Genomic DNA, 24,952 nt, shown 5'->3' with positions numbered 1-24,952 from the left:
TACAGAACTATGTTTCAGACAACTCAGGGAGCCCTGCTTGCTTCTTAATCGCTTTGCTAAGGAAAAGTTAAGTTGAAGCATCTTGGAATTTCCTCCCAACTATTCTGCTTCTGCATAGTTATCAACCAAACTGGTACAAACAGGGAAAACAGATCATGAGACAGACAGACTAGTTAGGCAGCTTTTACTAGGAAAACACTGGGAAAAGTAAATAACTAAATGATCTAAATTCATTCTGAATTACTTTACAGTCATTGTAATACTTTATTATTCCACTAGAAAGGCAAATTTAAATGCTGAGTATTTAAAAGCCATTACTTCAGAAATATAGAATGTAAATGAGAAAAATTACCATTTTATTAAGAGAACTTGACTCATTTTTACTAATGAAGACCGCAATCTTTTAATACTAATATAATAAATCCCTTCTAGAAATTCTGAGGTTACCACAGAAAAACACAGCATGCATTTTTGACAACATGAATGCAACTCTCAGATGTCCTGAACATCATCTGTAAAAACTAAAAGCAGAGCTTTTCAACAGATTAGTAATCCTGGATTCAGTTAAATACTGGCAGGATTAATACTATTTCCTAGGACGAAAAAAAGATCCTGTTCCACCCCATAAAGACTGCATAGGCTGCCAAGAGTAAAGGGAAGGGCCTTCAGCTGTGTATAATTAAGAAACAGCCATTTAAAAAAATGTGATGTTTTGGAGAACACAGCATCCGGTAAAACGGTGGAGCACTTTTTCCATGTGGACCCAAGAGAACTTGAAATCATTTATTCTGCAAATGAGAAACTGAATGCTTCTATGATGGTTTGTTTTGCTGAGAAAGGAACAACTTTTCACTTGAAATGAAGGCAAAAAGAATCTGCTTTAAATGTGATTCTGCCAAAAAGAATGAACACATACAGCAGACTGCAAAATCCTTGCCCTGCAAACCACCAGCACCATTAGCCCTGCACATCCCTACTTCCCACTCTCACATTTGTTTTGTTTGGTTTGGTTAGGGTTATTTTTGTTTTTAAAGAAACAGTTCTGTATGCCTGCGTACAGCTTTGGTCCAGACTGAGGACTCAAGTAATACAGCAAGAACTCAAGTTAATTATATTACAGAAAAGTCATGCACATCTATTTGGGTTCAGATGTATGGTGCCTCAAAACCAACGAGGAATCCTTGCTTCCCATTAAAGCACCGTGAGGGACATTCAGTGCCTGAAAGGAGTGAGGAGCAAGCAGAGGGAGAGCAAGCCTCTGTAGGACAAGCAGAGCCCATCACAGGAGCACCAGGCAACCTGGGCCCTAGAACCCAGCTCAAGAGCATCCCTCTCACTCTTTCTCCAACTCCCAAGCCTCATGCTTGTTGATCCAAAATGTTGGAAAAATGTAGGGGAGTTTCTAGCTGTGGACACAACTGTGACAGGACAGGACATGGTTATTCCCAGTTACACACTCACATTCTCCATAGGATGTTCAGGCACAGCCAAAGTAGTTTTTGTGCAGACCAAGGCCGGATGGTTGTTGATCATTTTAAAGGAGGCTCCTCTCCTCCGACCTCTTGATGCAGATATGGCAGGCAGGTGAGTCAGCCTCAGAGCTACGATATCTGTGACAAGCCTAGAGACTCAAGGGATCTCTGGTGGTACTCAGCTCCAATCAGTCCAATTGCCCTGGGCTGGGCTCAGCCGCAGGAGAGGACACCACTGACTTTCCATGGCATGCATCCACCCAGCACACTTCCCTCCCGGCTTGGACTCGCAGGTCCCTACTGCCCATGGGGCTTTTCTGCCATTTCAGTGTCATCTCCTGCACTCAAGCAGGCCTACCAGAGATGGATGAGCTCTCCTGAGTTGTTTGTCCTCACTCAGATAAGGTGCAGAGAGCAGCCCAGTTTGTCCTCTCTCACTGCACACAGCCTTGCCTGGACACGCAGGTTTCCTTGGCCTAATGCGAATGATCCCAATCGATCAGGATACAGTAAGGCAGAGGAAGTGAAAAAAGGCTGCTTGTGCAATGAAGAGGAAAATGGCAGGTTCTTCTGCTTTGGGTACTACTCTTCCCACTACAAGATAATCCTTCCTTGAGGCATTGGCACCACCTTAGGGCACTCATGGTGCAACTATTTACTCCCGGCCCTCCCTTCAATAGCTCAGATCACCTGAAAAAAAATCAAATTACTCCAAAATTCAACCAGCTTGTAGACAGATGCAAGTTTATGCATCAGTATTTTTGATTAAAGTACTTCTAAGGCAAACAAAATTGTATTATTGTACAATAATGCACTTCACCTATTCAGGAATAGAATTTTATTATAATTTCTCCACATTCTCACTATCTCCAAGTAACAGCATACTAAGTAATACTTGAATTTTCTTCTTTTTCTAATGTTACAAAGTGCTCAGATTTAAAAAAGTTGAGGGAAAAGTGGTTTAGATATTAGAGCAAGCTCAGATACCACAAACAGTTTGCCTGCAGTAGCACTTCCCTCCTCTCTCACTTGCAGAATAAACTAGCTCAAGCAGAGCTCTCTCCGTTCCTCTGTACTCGACCCAGTTCTGGTATCAGGGAGCTCTAATTCCCCTCCACTGCACTGCACCTGATACAGCCCAGCTCCTCTCATACAAACAGGTCTGGCGAGCTCCTCTCTGCTTCCTGATTCTGTGACTGAGCAACAACTTCCCTTGGTTTTCCCCCTTCCCTGAACGTCCTACCTTTTCTTGTCACTACTTAGCAAGCTGCCATCAACCCTTTACTTTTGGGTAGGTCTAAGATAACAATCATGGGCCATTTTACGTTTCTGGGCTTCCTGCACTTAAAAAAAAAAAGTTTTTTTTCTTAATATAAGTAATTAACTCATTGAAATCTGTAGGAAGAAGAATTTTAGAACTATTTGAAAATGTTTAGGTAAAAAAAAAAAAAACACTGATGACCAGAAGAAATGTCAATAATATTTTCAATAAATCAATTTCAATAATAATTGAAACTCCTACTGTTTTCCGAATGTCCAAAGCGTAGAATACACAGGCTAACAGGAGGTGTACAAAATTCCCGCTGGACTCATATTTTGAAATTAAGTTTCTTTTTTAATATGCCTAATAAGCAATGCTGGTGTCCTTTCTTAAACCAAACAGAAACACAGTATTTTTTTCCTATGGGAATATTTAAGAACATATGACTGGTACAAAAGTGTCTGGATTTATAACTTTCACATAAAAACTTGGAAAACTGGAATTCTAACTTGTTTTTAAAAGTCAATTTTACCTTTATTCTGCACATAATTCTCTACCTCCAACTGGAGGAGAACCAACTCAGGCCCCAGCACGTTCACTGACAACTTCAAAACTTGTCTTAACTTCAGCAAAAAGACGTGCAAAAAATGAAATATACTGCAATCTCTCTTCTGAATTAAAATACAAACACAGTCCCTCTTAACATCCTTCAACACAGAGATCAGCCCTTGCCTTGTTAACGTTACCACATAACACACTAGCCAGAGTAACACAGACATTAACACACATCTCCCTTTACATGCCTACCTTTCAAACAGTGAACCCGATTCAGCAATCGTTAATCAGGCAAAGTGCTAATATAATCAAATCAGACTTGTTTCTGAATAACACGAAAACCGGACTTAATTCTGAAACGCAGGAAAAAACTGTTACAACGTGGAGACTGATCCTACGCTTCCTCAGGTTTTAGGGCTCTCAAGGCTAGAAGAATTCTGAATATAGGATCAGGTTGTAAGCTGATCTAATTTCCACTCACTGTCTCATAAAGCTCATCATACATCTGTAAATACAAGCCAAATAAAAGTATCATTTAAAAAAATAGGGATCAGCTTTCCTCCGAGTCCACTGCTTTGCTACAGCACGCATAGACAGAATATTTTTAAATTATACCTGTCAATGAAAGCTTACAGCTGCTAAAGAAAGCCGTCTCAAGTTATAAACCAAACCAAAAATCATCCTACTCAAAACTTAGAATCGAAAACATAAAAAATTAGAAAAAGCAAAACAACAAAAAAGGCACCAAAAACCCACCAACACCTTATCCCTTGATTACGCATGAAAATTTCACAATGAGTAGTCACTCAAAATAGTATCTCAGGAAATCCATCTTTTAAGTACATAAGAAACGATAATAAAAAAATAAAAATTTCTTATTTTTTCAGACCTCTCCAACTTGAAGAGCCTTACCTTCATTACATCCACAAGATGAACATTGCTTCTTTCCATCAATGTAGCACTCTAAAGAACATCCCTCCTTTTACCGTGAGCGCTTACCGAAGGTATGTTTAAAAGTCCAACACTAGCCTGTAGTCTAATTCACTTGCCTAACAAGTGAATTATAGTCATAACTGGATGGTGATTAACACTAAACAACCCAACACTCACACAAACAGCACAGCAAATCATTCTTTTCAAACTGCCAATCGTTGAGGTCAAAACATTCATGCTTTTAAGTCAAATTACAATCAACTTCCTCCCCACCCATTCTATTATTTGTTATTCATGCATTGACAAGAGCATGGAAATGACTTCACAAAAAATCATGGGTAACTTTGAAGAACCTACACTACTTAAAGATGTGCATAAAGATACATTTAAAAACCAAGAGAGAGAAAGGGCTTCTTGAGTTTAAAAAGGAAAAAAAAAAAAAACAACCAAACACCACCCCCAAACTTGTTTTCCCCTTTCATTTGTTTTAGATACTTCCTTTTATCCTCTCATCATTTTATCTGTTACAGTGCCCCCCAACTACAACCCCCTTCAGTATCGAGCCAAGCAATTGCTTTCTACTCCAAAATAAAAAAAAAAAAAGTTATTCAGCAATGCTTTGAATCACAAGCCATTCACAAAGTTCAGTGCTAGCCTCTAAGAAAATGTTAGGTTTAGATTTTAAAATTGTAGTTGTTAACAAAAAATTAAGGAAAACAAAAAAAATACTGGCTTTCTATTTTATTTGCATTCAGAGCCATGCAATAGCCCCTCTTTATCTTTCTAATCTATGTTAATGTCCAGGAAACTGCTTATAAATCAAGTATTTTCTAACAAAATCTTAGCAACCCCCTTGAAATAGCAACAGCATACAAAAGACAACATTACTAAAGACTTGTAAGAGATTAAGTTTTTCATGGCAGAAACTTCAAGTAATACTGCTGACACATGTTTCTGAACCTGAGAGCACTCTCGGTTTCTGCTTACCCACCCTGGATCTTTAAAGCAGCCGTGACGTAGGAGCGACAGCCATCGTCCGGCGCGGAAGGCAGCTCCCCGGCTGTTTACTGTCTCTAACGTCACTCCAGTTTTCGTGGGTAAACACACGCTGGCTAGTCCTTTCATTATCTGCATAATCCCAGCCTCTTTGATTACTGGACTGTAATACCAGTGCCCGAGTGAGCTTTCATTCCTGAATTATGGCCACACAGAACACGGCCGGGGGAGTGCCAAACAAGATGATTAAGCAGCAAAATATGACAAGGCATGATTTATATTATTAATACTCCTATCTATCATTAGCCACAGAAACGAGGGGTTTGTGCCGCCAATAGCAACTACGCATAAAACAAGCTCCTCCACTTTGCCACGCTTTCAAAATAAGAGCAACTATTTATTTTGAGTAATTTTATTCTTTGGTTGCTTTGACACTGAACTGTATTTCAACATCTTACAAATTACTTCCTTTTTCAAACTCTACCTTGAAACAACGTTGGAGGAAACTCTTCTTTTAAAAAGGCAGGCTCGAATTACAATCCTTTATTTTCAGAGAACGAGAACCTAATCATTTTTCAACAAGACACGCTGAACAGCTTTCATTTCAGCAATTCACTGCCTGTATTTAAGTAGATATCAAATCTCCACAAATTGTGGATTCATCAGCACATTGTGCGTCATTTCTCCATGCTTCTTTTCCCCAAATCAATAAAAAAAAAAAAAAATCAAAAAGCGAGTTTTAAGGAGTTTGTATAAAACAGCCATGAAACCTTCTTTTTTTTCTTTTTTTTTTTTTCTTTTTTTTTCCTAAATCACATCATCGACATCTCTCAGGTTTCACACATTTCTGTAAGGGCAGCCGTTCCATTCTACCTTCAATGATCTGCTTGACTATTTTTAAGACATTTGTTTGGAAATGGGAAGGCAAATGCCTAAGAAGGACAAAAGTTAGCTAAGGACATGTAACACGTCACAAGAAATTACTGCACGTTACACCAGAAAATTAGTGGAAAAAACATACCGAAAGTCCACACAGATGAACTTTTTGGCTCTGTAAAATATCACTTCACACTACTGGGAGAAGTTGTTCAATATTCCCTAAGATTTTGACCCAAGGAAGGGAATACCAAGCAAACATACAAGGCATTTAACACTGAACTGTTTTCAGTTGACAATGAGGATCACAAATGCACGTGGTACCAGCGTTCTCCCCAGCAGTAAAGAAAGAGCAGAGAAAGGGCATGCAAAGACAGTTGTGCTCAGGGCAGGCAGAAGGAAGTGAGAAAATAGAAGAGCTTAAGCTGGATCGCAGTTTAAAATTATTTTAAATCTATAGCCCTACTTTAACCTGGTGAGGCTTACTAAAATGTGCTAATGAGAAGAAACAGATCTGGTGAAGCAACAAAATGGATTTCAGTAGAAAAAAAATTTAAAAACACAGAACACTACTCTTCGGAAGAAAAATTAACTGTGCATAATGAAATAATGAATTATTATAATGAATTAAAAAACCAGTTAATTTAATTTAAAAGTTTTATTACTTAAAAAAAAAAAATCTGATTGAGAAGGAAGGGGCTTCGAAGATGAACCAATGAAGCGACACTGCTCCAGTCTGGATCATACCTGAATTTCACTAGGCTGCATCATTACCTTCAATCAAGGCTCTTAAAAATGTTTGTGACAGTCTGATTTTTGAAAAGAAAAACAAAATTAATTCAAATCAGATTTGTTTCTATTAAAATGGGATTAGAGAGGTCTTTCAGTTAGTTAGCTGTAATAAAAGCAGCGAATCTTAAAGAGTTTGTATAATATCATATTTTTAGCTCATTTTTCTCAAACCAAACAAGAATAACATTTTTAAAGACTGTCATTTTTACGCTGTATTACTCACAAGATATTAATTTAACAGAACACTGAGAAATAAAAAGATTCAGATTAAAATCATCCACTAATTTTCAATGCCCAATTTGAGACATCCTGATTTTTCTGAATGTTTACTTAGCGCTGTGTAGTATTCAGGACTAGTTCCCACCAAGTTCACTTGTATTTTGAGTCATCATCTATTCTGTAAATCACGACCCAGTGTCTCAGGCTGAGCAGCAAAAAGAGCAAGCGGTTCTGAAGTACTAGCACAGCATCACTCAAGATACACAGAGCAGAGGAAACAACAAAGTCTAATTCCTCCAAGGAAATATCCAACTAGTCTAACTCATGAAAGCCTCGCTTTTCTTCCCAAATCCTTTACTGCCTTTCCTTCAAAGCTTCTGAAATGGCTGGGGTGTTATGGCTGCAGACTTCGAAAAATGCGAGCTGGAAGGGGCTACCAGAGCAGATGGTCTAACCTAAATGAAACAGTCCCTAAGATTTCCTAATGAAGCAAACCTCTGTGAATTAAGGCCGGTAACTTGTGTTCAACTAAAATACAACTTTTCTAAAAGTCGTGACTCTTGATTTGGAAGCACACAAACAGAGAATCTAACATCAATTTAAATAGTTCCTGCCAGCACATATTTTTCCTCATTATTAAAAACGCATGCCTAATTTTTGGCTTTAGCCGACAGCATTAGTTCTTCTTGTATTTGACCAGTATTTTCTCCCCATAAGACACTATGACCATATCTGCTCTCAAGCTTTTTGATAAACTATTCAGATTTTTTTTTTTTTAAATTGTATTGCATAAGGCATTTTCTCTGGGTCTTCGATCATTTAATGGGTCTACATCTCTCTCATTCTCCTACAGCTTCTTCAAGTATGCCAAGTCCCAGACCCCATGATGCATCCTAGTATTGATCTTACCAGTGCCACAACGAGAAGTAACACTGATGCCTCTGTCACACCTAAGAGGAAACAAATCATCCTCATTTGCTCTGTGAGGATGACACATGCACACTCTCGTTAATAACAGATGCTAAAATACCTGATCATTCTTAATTATGATAACCCCATCTAGCTGTTACACACAAAATAATCTTCCGCCACCTCAGAACTCTGCCAAATTTGGGCTGGTATTCATGGACAAAGCAAAAGGCCAATCCAGGGCACAAAAACCACCCCTGACAAACAGCAAGGGACCACTAGAGAAGTTCTAAAGCAACCATTTCACGTGGGCAAAGTGCACTCTTTCAGAAATAAATTTTTAGAAATTCTACAAGAAAAATTGAAAGTTTATGAAACTGTGTGTACAGAAATTTTAGCCATGTTACTGTACAGTGTAGTAACAAACAAAATAGCAAGCAAACGACAAAGAACGTATTTATGAAAACTGAAAACCCCTTTCTATCAGAAGCAGAACTAGTAGCCGAGAGAGATCAACACAGACTCTGTCAAAAAGCTCTTGCTATTTCTTTGCCCCACTTTAAAAGAGAAAAGTATTTTTTCTTGCAGATAATTTTGCAGAAATCTCCTAGGTTTTAGTTATATTTGCCTACAATGAAATGATCATTCCTGGAATAATTAGGCCATAGAAAACTGCATTTTCCATTTGGATTCAACCAAGAGATTCTTGTTCATTTGAATATTATTTTGTGGCTCTATTTGAAGTAGTATGGGTGGGACATGCCAAAAAGATGGGGCGTTTTGCCCAGTTTCTACAGCACCTGCTAGAAGCTTTAGGCATGCAAAATTAAACCTGTTCCAAAGGTACAAAACATTAATCACCTCTTTTGACCTTTTTCCAGGTTAGGTATCAAGTGTGTTCTACTGGAAACACTTATACCCACACGTGTGCAAATCTTGGCTTCTGAAGCATAAATATCTCCGTCGATGTTAACTATTTAATGACCCAGCACAGAGATCCTGTAATCAACTCTCCTCATGGAACAGGTCATAAAGGGAACCGCACTTAGAAATGAATTAGAAGTTCATACTCCCTGCTTAAATTAACTAACCTGGTCCTGAGCAATGGCTTCCTTAGGCCTTTTCTCTATGTTTAGTCACGCAGCACAACAGCTTCACACAACTTTTTTATCTCCCCTCTCCACCCACCAGAAGGAAAAACAAGCCAAAAATGCTGGGGTAGCTCATTTCATGCGTCCCATACAGCATCTCACAGGTCAGAAATGATATGGCTAAAGAGTGTTTACACTCCAGCTTGGCAACAAGGCGAGAAACCAGGGCAGCTCCCAGGACTATCCAACCTGCAGAGGAGGCCAGTGCAGGGATGAGGAAGGTACAGATGAAGCAAGCTTCCCCTCTTGGGCTGTACACGCAGCTCTGGATGCACCCGGTAGGAATTCAGGCCCAGTCCCACCAACCTCCCTTCTGGCCTCCTTACGGTGCTCTCAAAGGCTGCAGCGCAAAACAAACCCTTTAGGTAAATTTTCACAGTGTTACAGCTTAGAAAAACATTAATAGCAGCAGATACACTGGGCTTTCTGAAAACTTCAGAAAACAACACTCCACAGCTTTCAGCTTAACTTACATAATGAGAAACAGTATTACTCCCTTTGAAAATGAAAGCAAAAACGTTGCATAAACTGACATAATTTACCAAAAAGTTCAAAGACAGGTGGGAAGAGAAAGAAGGGCTTGGGTTGGATTTTTTTTCCCCTCACATCAACACTAGCAAAATATTTGTAGCTGAACTCTTTTTTTTTTTTTTTTTAATTCAACACACGCAGCAAATTACATCCAGACAGTAAGTACATTTCTAAACCAAAACTCTTCTGTCATATCTTTCCCAGCAGTTCTTCCAGTCATTAAATGTTTTTTAGGCAAACCTACTAAACAACTGCTTAATATTTTCAAGTAGTTTTGGTCCAGGTAGCATCTGCCAACCTCCTAGCTACATTTAGTATCCTCCCACAGTTGAAGCCTAACAGACTTCTCTATTGAGACTTAAATCAGCAGCCTCTTTGTCTCCATGCAACTGCTCTTTTACTGAAAATGGTATGGCAGCACAGAAAGCACAATATGAATTTAAGCAGGGAAGCTGGTAGAAAACTTCTCATTGTCTAAAAGGAAAAAAATGCAAATTCCCACTTATTTCCTCACTGGAAAAAATAAAATTAAGTTCTATCAGCAGTGGCTGTCAGTTCTGCAGGCCCTCCCTCCTTGCAGCCACATGGATGCTATCGCAATGGCATATGCGGGTGCAGTAATAGACACTTTTGTGTTCAGATTTGCTTGCTGCCCTGTTAGCCAGTTCCCATGCCTTCCAGGGAATGGATTAGATGGAATCATTTTTAAGGGCAAGTAACAAACAAGGACCATGCTGCTTTACATGGTATCTTTTTTTTTCTATAAAGGAAATCTCTACTCATGTAAATAAGCTTCCCTGCAATTTACATCTCCTCGAAGGATTCTCAGAACTTTTACAAATGTGGAACACTGAAATTCCACACTAACTTTCTCCTTCTGTTTAGTATTGTAAGAATGTGGGGGTTTCAGTGTTATGCATGTTCCTAGCCATTTGTAAGAACAACAAACATTAGGACTGATGTGCCAGGTTTACTTAACATTGCTGATCTTCACCTTCTTCTAAAATACGAAACCAGGAATATTTATGTTTAACACCAACTACTTTAAAAAAAAAAAAAAAAGTAGAAGTACTGGTGGTGTTTGAACCCAGGCCTGCTATGTAGTGTGGCTTCATTAACAAAACCTGTGCTGTGCAAGTTTGCCATTTAACATGATCACTATCCCCACCCCACCCCCAAAGACCTTGTAAAATCAGATTATTTGTCACTAGGCAAAATGAGAAATCCATCATCCCCTGACAAATGGTACCTAATACCTTAATATTAGACAAACACAGAAACCTGACCTTTGACAACTTGTTTTAATGATCTTCAACTGCTGTCAGTTACCAAAACATACAAAAGCAACAGCAACATTTTGGGAAAAAAGTCAACTCTATTTGCATCTAACACTTCAATACTCACCTAATAAAGTACTCTACCTGAAACTTACACACAACAATGGTGGTTTTAAAGTTTGTTTGGGGTTAATTAAAAAAATCTTCTGAAGTTTTGATAGCTGATTGTTGATGACTGGTCTTCCCTTAATCTCCTACTTGAAAAATGCAGTTTATCAAGTCCATCAAAACAGACACCCCTCAACAGCACCAATAATTTTGTTAAAGGGTCACATTTTGCCTATTAATACATGTAGGCTACAGGCAATTTTTTCAAGTTTTTCTCTTCCATTATTCTAATGAAGCATTCACAACAGAAGCTCTTTGTGCAATCCTTAACAAAACCAGCACACTAAATTGTCAAAAACACTACTAACCAATACCAGAACACACTCATTCTCCCAAAGACAGACTTCTAAACACACGTGCGCATGCACACATACACCCTTCCTTGAATCCACAGCTAAATTTGTTCCAGGTTAACACACCCACTCAATCTCAAGTGGTCAGTGCTAAGAAACGTGCGCTCTGTTTTCTATCTTAGTCATGCATAGAAAGGTAAACATTTTTAAGTTCAATTCGACTTCACACAATAACCATAAAGAATCAAAAGAAAATAAATCCTTTCCCTTAACATTGTAGGAGATGTTTAAGATTAGACAGGTGGTAAACTCCATCTTTAATTTTATCATATTTCCAGATATGAAATACTGTAAAACTTCTTTGTTACTTATTATTTGTTCTTTCCATAGGAATGAAAATATGAGTAGTATTTAATTTTCTTAACCAGTCATTTTTTCTATCTGGTATTTGCCAAAGCCTATCAATAATCTTCCCAAACTTCATGCCCTTAAATTCTATCTGTCATACTGTATTCTTCCCTATTCCAGAGATGTAGTTCTGTAGGAGATAAAGTGGATTAAAGACATATTGAGGATTATAGATTATGCAGTTAGAACAAACACAGGCAAGTATTTCAAATAGCTGACCCTACAGAAAGGAATCACATTCTGTTCTCAAGATGATATACAAAAATAGAAAGCACATTCCACTAGGAAAATATTTACTTAATAATTTATCATTTAAGAACTACTACTGTACAAATTAAAGTACAAAGACAGCATAGTGAAATCAGTATGAAGATATATATGCAATGATTGCAATACAGCTTGAATTTCGACTGTGATTGGATTTACAAAGTTTACTCCATTCCACTATGAATCACACTCCTGTTTTCCCCGAAAGTCCTATGTTTAAAGCTGATTCCAATTTTCTTGGATAGGAGAGGCAGAGAAACACAGTGCTGCCGAAAAGTCTAGAAATGAAACAATACAAATCTCAAAGTATCCAACTGGCAAGAAATGCCAGTGAGATGTAAGAATCAATTTAGTCCAGACATTAATAACTTCCTTAATGATCTATATGATTAAAATAGCATATAGATAACATCTTCTGAGGATATTAAATAGGCAACTTTGAGTAGCAGTAAAGTCAGAAATAATACAAAGGAAACTAAGCAAATTCCTTACATGGCCAGAAAAAAAAGTGAAATTCAGTTTGGAAAAACACCAATTAATACATCTGGGAAAAATAATCCCAAATATAGATATTCAATATGGACAAGAAACCTGGGAAACAACAATGCAGAAAAACTGCATTAACCACAAATGCAGCATGAGCTCAAAAGAGGGGGAGGCACTGTCTATCTAGCCACTGAATCTAGGCATGGGGGGGGGGAGGCTGAATTACTTCCCTCTCACCCATTTGACTCCTGTCCCGAAATGAAGAACACACGGGTGGGCACTCTATTCTATCTTTGCTGCAGCTCTGCACACAAGATAGGTCTTGTTGCTCAAGACATTTAAAACTACATGGGCAAAAATATTATCAAGTACTGAATGCTTTATCTAAAAAGAGCAACTGTAATGAAAGAACAGTCCGTCTTTTATTATTGTGTATTATGTATTGTTGTAGAGCTTTCCCATTATATTTGAAATATCAGGGGTTTTCCATCCAGAAGTGTAATACTTATCCAAAAACAAACAAACATGAAAATATGTTCTTTTCCAAACCATTTGCTTTTTATTGACCATGAAGTTTTGGCACATTTCACCACAAGTGAAATAACTTCGAAGATGTTGGCTCTCAAACGAATTTTTGCTGTGGTGCAATGCCTGCTCATGCTAGGATCAACTGTGCAAAAGAAGGGGAGACCAACGATGCACTCGTGACAAATGAGGTCACCTCAGAATCTATTCTGAAGGGCATGTCAATCCTCCTCTCTGCAAAATCCTTGATTAAGAAAGTTTCTGCAACAGGAATGATGGTTCCTTACCAAACAGGAAATAAAAGAAACTTGCTTAGCATTACTTCAAAATCTGATTCTAGCCACTTATTTCTGTTTCTAGGTATTACGGCATTCCTTCATCAGGAGAATATCCTGAAAACTTAAGAAAAATACTTTTACATTGCCAATATAAATTCCCTTACACTCTCTCAGAACCAGCTCAGAAGCATATACAGAAATTCTAACGATTGATTTGGGTTTTGTGGGGTTTACTTTTTTTTTTGTAGAAGGGCTGCTTTGAGGTGGGGATGTCCCCCTCAAGTATGTTAGTTAGAAGAATCTGTCCCACTTGAGATTTAGAGATACCTGAACCAAACCTTAAACTTGGCCCTTCCTACCCAAGTAGCAAGGTGCTCCAAATGCTGTCTGTTGAACTCGACTGTGCGCATTACAGATGTGGTAGTTTAGCAACAACGGGACACTGAAAGAACAGGAAGAGGAACAGACTTGTCCTGGGAAATTCAACGCATTTCTCCTGCCTTTGGTTAGGAGGAGACAAAATATTGAGATCACTGACTCTGTGGTTGACTTTTTCTTAAAAGACTGCATCTTTTTTATTTATTATTTGGGGCATTTATTTGTTTTTCCTGAAATTAAGGAAGAGTGAGAAATTTCACTCCGTGACCTGAAATTTCACAGTTAATGGAAGGATGGGGTAAACATAACCTCAAGCATTTTGTTCCTTTCTCCTTCCTTGCCAGGACTCCTTTTGACTCATCACAATGAAGTGTCTAGAATTTTTCCAGGAGCCTTTTCACTGCTTAGCTTATGCCTAACCCACAGTATAGATCCCATTTGCTCATTTCTCTAATACTATGGGACTTGCTGCAGTTCTTTTTACTTGTGGCTAACAAGATTTAATCTGGCAGCTCAGATGATATTCTAAGCAGTTTACAGCAACGGACAGTTTTTCTGAGTTTATGGCATCCAAAATATAGGCTAACAACCACCTTGGTATGCTGCCTCTTCCTCGTAAGTGCATCTAAAAAGCCCTGCATCCCAACCTTCCCCCCCACACCTAATAGGTCTGCTCCCGTACCTTTGCCATCCAACATACCCTGAGACAATTGCACCGCTTTCCCAAGAGCCAAGCCCAGGCGCCAGAACTTTAGCCACAATCTCCATCACTTAAGACAGACAATTCTGGAGCTACTCTTCTCAGAAGGACTAATAACCACCTCTCTCCATCATCCTTTCTAGTCCTAAAAAGAGAAACTAGAGTGGCTTTTAATCTTGACTAAAATACCTGCCAAATCTAGGTTTTGCCAAAAGCAGATACAGATTTCTACTAAGATCCTCTCTTAGAGGCAAATCACAGTGGTGGCTATTGTCTCTCTCTCTCTTTGCCTTGCCTTTTCACCCTTTTTGCACTTTTTAAAGATGAGTAGAAATTTCAACCACTGCAGTTTCTTAGCATTGGCTGGGAAAGAGGTTCTGTTTCTGCTTATAAAAAGCAAGAGAGGGGGGAAAGAAAAAAAAAAAAAAAAATCAAGAGAGTGCATGGAGGAGAAAGGACAAGGAAAATTATTGCATGAATAACAGAAATGGAAGACTGTCTTGCAGTAAGGTCTGATTGCTGCAACAGAGGCAGGATGGAGCTGGCATGCTCTTCACAGGGTGGATCTCCATCCTGACAGGTCTAGTCTTGTCTCCAGAAGTGCAGACAAACAACCACTGTAACACACTGATGGAGCTTAAGAAGATAAACAGACAATTTTTTTTCTTTATAAATATAGCTAATTTTATTATATTGAGATTTTCAATAACCTCTGCAACCCACTCCACCTGAAGTGCTTGTCTTTACATGTATGAGTGAGTTTTATCACCCTCTTGTGGAAAAATAAGTGAATTGTATCCGTCAGAGCTTATAGGAAGAAGTAGAAAGTGGCAGGAAGGAAGGCAGTGATAAAGAACAAGCAAACAAGAAGAAAGGAGAAGTATGGGCTGGGTGGAATAAAGGGACAGTGAAGGAGAACAAAGATGACTAGTAACACAGTACCACCTCAACTTCTTCAAAAAGCTATTCCAAAAATGTTATTTGAAAACACCGAAGATAACAAGCTGCCAAATTTATTCTTCCTTGGTAACACTGACAATATTCAACAAATAAGTCGTGTTCTCTACAGTGATTCAAGTACTGTCTCAGCTGTAATCACCATCTTTTGCACTTTTGTTTCCACATACAAGGTAAAATATATTCTCTATAAACACACAAGGTTAATTGTTCACAACTTAAGTCAGCAAACACTTACTAGATACTTTATTTAAAAACAGTCTGCATATAACATATATGCCCTGCAGTTGGAATGTGAAAGTGGAAAGCACATGAGCTAACCTTGCAAAGAAAACTAATGGAAGTTTATGCATTCACATTACATCCCACTGGGTAACACAGAAGAAAAATCAGAGTATTTAATTCCTCTGAAATCTGGAATCATCCTTTCCTCAGTTTCTGACTATCCTCTATATCAATTTGTAATATGACAAATTTAACTTGCGAGTCTTCCTTTACAACGTAATCCATATGACAATATATTCAAAACCTTGAAAGCAACTAACAAATTTACTGCCACCTGCATTTTAAAACTTGAAAATCCAAGTTTGGTACAAGCACACACAAAAAAGAAGCCAAGAAAGTCACTATAATATTAAATTAAGCTCATGACACTGCAAAGAGGCACAGAAATCCCAAACAACAACAGGCCAGCTCAGATCAGGTAGACATCACAAGCATGGTGAAAAAATAAGAGATCTTACACAATGTATCCCTAAAACTTCCTGAAAATCTTCCAGGAATACCACAGAAAACTACAGACCACATCCAACACAAACAACAGTTATTTCTCTTAATGACACTAAACATTTTTTCTGATGCTCCTCAAAAAGAGTTAGAAACCCATTAAAAATAGCAATTCTAATGACAGATCTTCTTAACCTTATGATAAAAGAATACCTAAAGAAACGCTTCCCTCCCATTACACGAACTACATTTATACCTAGCCACTATTCACAATGAAAAGCATAAAATGGATAACTCTGCAAGTTACATTTACTTTGTTGTTTTAATCAAAATCTGACAGTAAAGTACTTCTCCAGACAACATACAATTTCAGCTTAACCTTATCTTCATGAAGGTATCTGATTTTTCTGAATAAAAATTACTGTATCTGAGTACTTAACCATTATCTCCAACTGGGGGGTCAAGTCCTAAAATTAATACTTTTACCAGTAGGTACACAGTTATCTGCATTTATTCATCATCCCTGAGACACCACTGATGATTTACTTTAGCTTCTGCAAAATACCCATCAAGTAAGGAAGGCTAAGTCTGCGATTGATGTTTTGCAGCAGATACATCTTTTTAAACCCATAAAAATCTTCAAAAACCCCCTCGTTATGCACAAACTTTTATAATCAGAATAAAAAAACCTGCTTGCCTCCACTTCTCTTATACCTTGGACCATGCACTTCACATGCAAGGAAAATACCACAGGTAAGAACCTGTCATACAGATCCAAAAGGAAAAAATAGTGGTAAAAATTAATTAAGGGCATAAATGCAAAATAATGATCCCTTTTTATACAAATGTGTTAATAAAAACATCATAAAATGTTAGTTTTGAAATGAAATTATTATATTACATACTTTGTTTTCAAGCAATACAACTTAATATAACAGACTTAACATCAGACATACTGTGACTTGAAACATAAACTTTCTACAGGAGATTGAAAAAAATACATTGTTATATTAAACAAATCTAAGAATATATACATTTTCAAAATTATACACACATCACTATCCATTAGAAAAACCTACTGGTGAAAAACCTTCCATTATTGTAAATCATTATTACTCCTGATCAAAACTGATTCCCCCTGTAGCTTGACTTCAAGACTGTTCAAAACAGACTTTTTTTTCAATCAAGTGCAACAACCAAGGGCACAAAAGTATTTTACATGGGTTCTTTGGACAGCTGCCTTATCTTTTGAAAACGCTTGATAAAGATCCTCAGACTGTAGCTGCAGCAATTTCACTTTTTTTTTTAAGCAGAAAACCACAGGCACAGAAGCTACCAACCCTACATAAAAGTTCACCACCATTTCAGTTCTGCTGAATTAACTGTTTGAGAGGATACAGGATCAAGCACATCACTAAAATTAGGAGGAGGCGAAATGGTTTTAACAATCTGGTTTACATCGTGGCCCCGCAGACGCTCGCCTCAGCACAGATGAGAGGCAGTGCACTGTGGTGTACGCTTGGGAACTTCTCGAAGAAGCTTTGCCACCCGAAAAAACCCTCATGCAACTGCACCTGCAACGAAGGCCAACACTTAAAACCAGCAAGGTTTCAAACTAAGGTAAGCCCTGCCATACCCTTCTGAAAGAAGACTAGTATTTTTCTAACAGATTTTCCTTAACCTTTTATGAAGTAATGTGTACCCATTTGCTGATATTTGTGAATTAGACAGTTAGCAAGATTACACGGTCCCGCCACTAATCCATAAATGCTCAACCCTACCAAAACTCACTGAACTCAGTGAGTCCTCTCGTCTGTTACTTCTAAGGATTTTTGCCTGATTGAGCCAAAGAAACAGTAATAACTTGAATGAAAAAACTGTAGGTGAAAGGAAGTTACCCTGAATCTAAAGATAGTTTTCTGTCCTCCTCCCACTACCCAGAAAGCATAAATGAAAATGCTCTTTTCTCAGGGAGGCAGTAGCTTACAATGGATGAATGTGAAGGGACTGCTTCCTTACTATGAAGCTTTACCAATGAACAGTAGTAGTATCCCATTATAAGTATTGAATTTTAAAAACAAAACAGAAAATTAAATAAGCTCAAAACCTAAACTAAATACATATACAACTTATGTATATACACTGATATATATTACACACATTTAATGTATACAAACACAGATTTTATAAATACGCACATAATTGCAGAGATATGGAAAATGTACCTATTATAGAGACATACTGTACAAATACGGACTGAAAAAAGTTTCTTCTGATGATGGTAAAGTTTAAACGTTCCTGCTGATTTCTCACCAACTGCAGTTTCACTAATACTCTGTTACGATAAGGAGGTATTCTTTTACTATGATCTTAACTTCAAGTCAGCATTTCTACGCATGCCCGTTCTCTACAAATGTAGCTCTGCATAACTACATTCCAAATCTGGGAGACAGTAACAAGTGGAGAAAAATTCAAAAAGACAGAACGTAATTAGTATATGGCAGAACATAATTAGTATATGGCCCTCTCTAAACACCATCAAACACACACTTTTTTTAGAAACAACCAGAAACCTTTAAGATTATTGGAAAGAATTATTCTACAACCACCAGATGTTGAAAAAATTAAAAAGAAAGTTAAGTATAAATCCAAAAAACAACTGCCAAGAGCACAAGAGAAGTGAAGAAATTAATTACGTATGACAAGAACCTCATAGAACTTAAGAAAAAACAATAAATAGGCTAAGTCCTTCTCTCTTTTGGGATTGTGGCCCTGTTCCCAATCTTACACAGAGATGGCCCATTATGTCCAGATTTATTTCAACCAGAACAGGCACAAAATTCCTAAAAGCAGTTCCAGGACAACAGTTAGATTCACCATTGATTACAGATCAATGTACAGAACAAACCAAGTTCCAGCATTTCTTCCACACAATGAATTAGGAGTCCTGGGATCTATTTCCGATTATGGTAACGAAGCAAAATTTTATTTTGAAAAGTCATAACCACTATGACCCTAAATTCCTGTTTATAAATTAGGAGAAAGTATTTAGCTTAGGTATATTATTAACAGTTTCTTGATATCTTTAAAGCATTCCAAATTTCACAAATGGAGAGCAGCACAGAAAAGACAGGCAGTCAACCCCCATGGAAGTCAACAGAAAATAGAAGCTCTATCTTTCTTCTTCTACAACTCAAACCGTAACTATTTCCCATATGTACAGTTCTGAAGGCGGTATGCGTAAGTCTGAAAAAAACAGGCTTTTTTATGATAAAGGAGATTTTTAAAAATCAAAAGTAATTGTATTTGAAAAAGAAGGCGCACATCTCGCAGTTCTCACTTAGTCAAGAGTCTTTTGGAGTTGGTAGGATTTTTTACTATTTAGGAAATTCAGCATTTGACCTATAGATAGGACTCATAAGAAAAGCTTAAAATAAAATCTCAACTATAGGGAAATAATATAATGATCAAAAGCAAACAGCAAGTGAAGAGAGATTTTCCCTTTTTGACTATGCAATGCTCTTTTGTTGCCACTACAGCAATTCCTTAATGCCATGGAAACTATCTGATAAATGTATTGGAAGCTCAACAAATTTCATAATATTGAGGTAGCAAAGCAATCAGTATTGTTGACAGACAACTTCTATTCTGAGTGCCTATTTTAAGGAAGCAAAATTATCTAAAAATAAAAATCATACTTGGAACTGTTTTCAACAAAAATACATAATAGTTTTAGAAAACCTGAAAGTAAACTACACTAATTATATCGGATCATTGGAAAATGTGGAAGGATGATAGGAAAAAATAGGCACACCTTGAAATTACAAAAATGGGATACATTGATGTAAAATTTAACAGTCTTACTTTTGGATGGTTTGCTTTACCTCACTTACGTATTTTTAATGAGGGCGAGGGGGATGGGAGGAATACTGTGAATTACATGCAAGTTTTCTGTCCAATTTCTCAAGATGCTAACCATGTATTCATAAGGCATATGATCTTTTTAGTCATCTATATGTATGTCTTCATCCTCTGGACACTCCCCTACCATTACAGATACTGGCAGAAACAAATGAACTCCCCCTTCCCCTTTTACAGGTAATACTGAAATTGCTCTGTTTTCACATGTCCAGTACTATAATATACTGTTTTCCAATGAATTGCTTTCTAACATTGCACTCCTACCGATCTACCTCTAGAGACTTCTAAGTAAAAAGTATCTATACAAAATGAAAGTAAAATAACCCTCCAATAAATAATACACCTATCCAATGCACACACAATACTATCTTCCTCTACAGAACAAGCATGATTTTGAGGCATGCCACAAACTTGGTTAAGAAACTAGGGCTGGGTTCGACTAAGGTGCAGAGGTGGAAGTATTCATTCCCAGAAAAGGGCCCTTCACCAGGGCTGCTCTGCCACAAACCTGCCAGCCTTGATGACACCAACAGCCTCTTTGAAAGTAAAGCCAAAATGAAAAGCCATAACGCACTGCAAGATACACCAGGCAACAGCATGCAAACATTTAAAAATACACACGAGATTGAAACATATGTAAGAGTATTGGACATTAGTCATATTAAAAAAAGGTAACTCCAAATTCGATTTACTCACAATGCAATAAAGAAAAATATAATTAAATTATCAGAAAAGTTAAGTCTTTACTGTAGGCAAACAGAGCAGCTTTTTGGCTTGTGGCTTTTGAAAGCCTAAACTCAGCCCAATAGAGCCTCAGAAGGCACATCTTATTTTCTAAATACATTAAATGTTTGTTTACAAAAAGATGCAATATGCACACTTCTGTTAACAAAAAAAAAAAAACAAACAAGCAAAAAAAACCCAACAGTAACAACTTAATTTCTCTATACTTTTTTCTTCTGGAATAAGCAATACTGAAAATTCCACCATCAAAACATACTGTCTCTTCTATTTTTCTTTCCTGAAAGATTTTTATTACCAAATGAACAACAACAACGCCGACTTATCTATCTGTTTTTGCAATACAGGCATGTATGTTCACAGAAGGCAACAGACTGCATTAAAACACTACCAAAACAAGCCATTTCACTGTATATGACTCTGCCCCTAGGGAAAGGAATGAGAGCAGATAAGATGTGACAGATGTGTAGTCATGTCACTTAATACACTACTGGAAGGTGCTCAAATCATTATGGTGACAGGCATAGTATAAAAACTTGCAAAGAATGGACTAAGCCTTTATCTATTTTCTGCATACATGATTCTTGTAATCAAGGAAGATACTGAAGTCCATAAAAGTGCTGTTTGAGAGAAGGCAGCCTGCACATGTCAATATGCAATATAGTTATTAAAAAAAAAAAAAGAACAGAAGAGAGCACAGCATGTATGTTTTTGTCAGCAAAGTCCCTCCATCATGAATATGAAATACATCTAAGGTTGAATTTGAGGACTGTCCTCTAAAAATTTCCTGTACTGAAATATTTCTGAAGAGGTTTAATTAAACTTGAAATTTACCCAAAACAAAAAGTTTATTTAAACTTAGCAACTGTAGATCTCCAAACTGATTTCATTTTTCTGAGACTTTAAAAAGCTATTTTGCTGAAATTTCTTCTCTGTTTTGGTTTGAAAGACCCAAACAATAAGGATAAAATTGGAAATCATACGGCTACTGGACTGAAGTAATAGGACTAGTCACTTGTTTGAAGAGAAGTGTAAACCTGAGAGCTTAAAACATTAGGACTTTTCAGGCAGTTGGCCAAGAAAAGTATGAAAACTGCAGGAGAAAATCGTTTCCTCACTTCTTTCAGGTTTAATAAACCTGATCGTTACAAATATTAATGTAGGTCAAGAGTATGTCCAAACAGTAGCACAGTTTTTAACTGCCAGTGTCCCTTCAGCAGGGACCAATACCACTGCTGTTTCAGACTGACTGTTAGGCCCAAATCCTGCAAATTAATCTGCACAGGTACCCCTGTGCCTCTGAGAATCCGCGTTAAGTCAAAGAGGGAAAACGAACTCACAGGATCAGATTCTTAATTTGAAGCTGGACCACTGTAACTCACTATGACACTAATCATAAACGTCTCACCAACACTCTCAGCTCCCCATCTGTTTGTTTTATCTTATTATAGTTTTATATCTCAATCCAGGGGACTAGCTACAGTACTCAAATTAAGCACCTGCACATGCCTATGTTTCTGCAAGACCAGGTCCTCAGACAAAGGCAATGTTTTTCTTATGCTTGTGCACATGCCTAGTTTATTCCCTGAATGGACGACACAATAGAATGAATAATTGTAACATCAATTTCTTCATTTATACAAATCTCAATGTTTTCCAGTAATCTAGCCACTTAAGCCAAAGGATAAACTCCATTCACCTTCTGAAGTGCAGCAACTAGTATTTTCAAAGGTAACGACCTGCATATCAAAAATGACCTGCAAAAGTATAAAACCGAGCTTTACAACTATTTCAGAGGAGCATTTGCTTCTTTATCATACTGTCACAAAACAATGAGAAAAATTCAAAAAATAATACTCATTGCATACTACAAAGTCAAATCCACTGGCACCAACAGACCCTAAATTAAGGAATGCTGAAGGGGGGGGAGCATTCTGGTACAGCATTACTCCAGGCCTCCCGCTCTTCTACTCTCCTCTATGCTTCCAAGTCAGTCACTGGCAGGCACAATGCAGTAGGGCTAGATGGACCTTTCTTTTGACCCAGTATGGCCATTTGTGCATTCTTACAGGTATCCCACAGAAAGAAGCCCCAAATATTTTAATGACAACTCCACCAGAACTAATCCTAGAATCCTACTTTTAATTAAATTAAAAGACACACATTAAGGTGCGAGTTTTTTGTCAGGGTTGGTTTGGGTTTGGGGTTTGTTTTTTTTTTTTGCAACCTCCCTTCTTATGAAGAAGTGGGATTAAGAACGATAAAAATGCAACCAAAGTGCAATTACACATTTATTACGTATTTCAATACTCTGATTAACAAATTTGTCAAACAGGTGGAGGAGGGAATGTGGGAAATATACTTGCCCACAAAGCAAAAACGGGACAGACATAATATCAAACCTATTAATCTTGCTATTTTCCAGAATTATCAGCACCAACCATGCTTATTTTCACTACTTATAGCAGAAAAGAAGAACAGTGAAAAAATCCACAAGACTAGATAAACTATTTGAGAATTCAGTATAAAAGAAACACTTCTGAAAAGCAATTCCCCCTTCCTCACCTGACAGACATAATTCTGAGAGGTGCTTTTGGCCCCTGGATTTGTACTGAAATACAGTGGCAACTGGGATTTAGGGGAAGCATTCAAAATATTACAGAGATATTGGCATCCGTTCATGAGTAGTATGCTGGATCATAATTTTCTTTCCCAATTTAGAGGTTAAATCTGCCAGCAGAACCAGAGCTGGGATACGCAGGCTCTCAAAACAGTAATGTCTTGCCTAAGACCTGACTGGCAGCATCTCTCCTCTTGAGAGGCTGCAGCTCATGGGACCACTCGATTTCAAAACCCAGCAGAAGCCAGGAGCTGGGAGCTACCCATTCACAAATGGTATGAGAGGGGGTCCCATCTCCCCACTAATACCTTGCTGTAGGGCATTCAAAGTATGTCTGTGGGCTGCATTTGGTACCACTGTCACAGGTTGCAGACCCACACGTCAAGGAAAGATACTAAAAACCAGTTTCCCTCTGCTCACAAGTCAATTTACCCTTACCAAAATTACTGTTCATTTACGTCAACTGTTGAGGATTCACGAACTAAAATACTCACACACAGCCTGAGTGCCTTGAAAATTCAAGTCATGGTACGGGTTAACATTAGCATTTAAAACTTTCAAAAGTATTGCAAACAATTACCACACCCTCAAATCACAGATAAAATATTTTGTAGATCTTAAATACATATATATTTCTGGCATGAAACATTTCTCATTGCTGGCAAAATCTCCCTGCAATTTCTGGCAATAGAATACTTTGAGTTTAGAAGTTGGCTATAGAGTAAAATTGTTTTATTTATTAAAAATCATTCTTGATCTTACCTTTTAGCAGAGGCAGGGGAGTTAACTCGATAGGCTTGCCCTGAGACCTAAACTGGGAGGAGCTTTGTGACCTCTTCTGTCTGGCTTTTCTGACGGACTTCCGAGAAAATCCGTCTACTTTATCCACTGATGGAGGAGTAGTTGGTGCTGAGGACATATCCCTACTGAAGGAAAACAAATGTTACAAACGTATTCCAAATGGATGAAATGTGTAAAGATTAACCTAAACGTTCCAAAAATTTTCTCCTTTCTGCACCACTCTCCTGCTGACAGCTCACCCAGATAGACTGTTAAGAGAGCTAACCCACCAACGTACGTACAAATTGTATGGAATAAACTTAATGGAACAGTGTAATAATTCTTCTCGCTCACTTTTTTATCTGTCTCCCATTTGCCAAAAATCCTGCAACAGGAAAAATTCAGACCTAATGCTGACATCATTACGTCAATAGAACTTCCTACACCTGTAGACTTGACATAGGATTGTAGCCTTAAACTATATATTCTTTGGGACGAAGTAATTTCAGCTCATTCTGCAAGGGACCATGCATGCTAAAGAATGGGTACTCAAAAAGGTACAAATTTTTTTTGGCATTAAAGTCATCAATATGCATAGGACAAAAAAAAAAAAAAAGGACAGAAGAAAAATTCAGTTTATTTGCCACACCTACATACAATATTTTATAGAAATTTAAGAAAGTACAGCAAAAAGTACTGCTATGCTTCATAATTTCACTAACACTGACAAAT

General features: G+C 37.6%; 1 protein-coding gene across 3 annotated transcripts in view; it reads right to left on the bottom strand.

Annotated features, from left to right (window-relative positions):
- Positions 1–24,366, bottom strand: part of PPP2R5E (protein phosphatase 2 regulatory subunit B'epsilon) — a 70,674-nt gene extending 46,308 nt beyond the window's left edge. Inside the window, exon 1 of one of the 3 annotated variants that reach the window (XM_009273373.2) lies at positions 24,203–24,366. In XM_009273373.2, coding sequence (XP_009271648.1) covers positions 24,203–24,359 — 157 coding nt within the window. In that variant the 5' untranslated portion in view covers positions 24,360–24,366. Of the gene's footprint in view, positions 1–5,212; positions 5,285–24,202 lie in introns of those variants that run through there. The other 2 variants (XM_009273374.1, XM_009273375.2) reach the window with 2 other exon arrangements.
- Positions 24,367–24,952: the final 586 nt, after the last annotated feature.

Source organism: Aptenodytes forsteri, unplaced genomic scaffold (genome assembly GCF_000699145.1).
Source record: "Aptenodytes forsteri isolate BGI_AS27 unplaced genomic scaffold, ASM69914v1 Scaffold479, whole genome shotgun sequence".
Taxonomy (NCBI): Eukaryota; Metazoa; Chordata; class Aves; order Sphenisciformes; family Spheniscidae; genus Aptenodytes; species Aptenodytes forsteri.
Note: the sequence above shows the minus strand (reverse complement) of the source record. Positions and strands in the feature narration are given on the sequence as shown.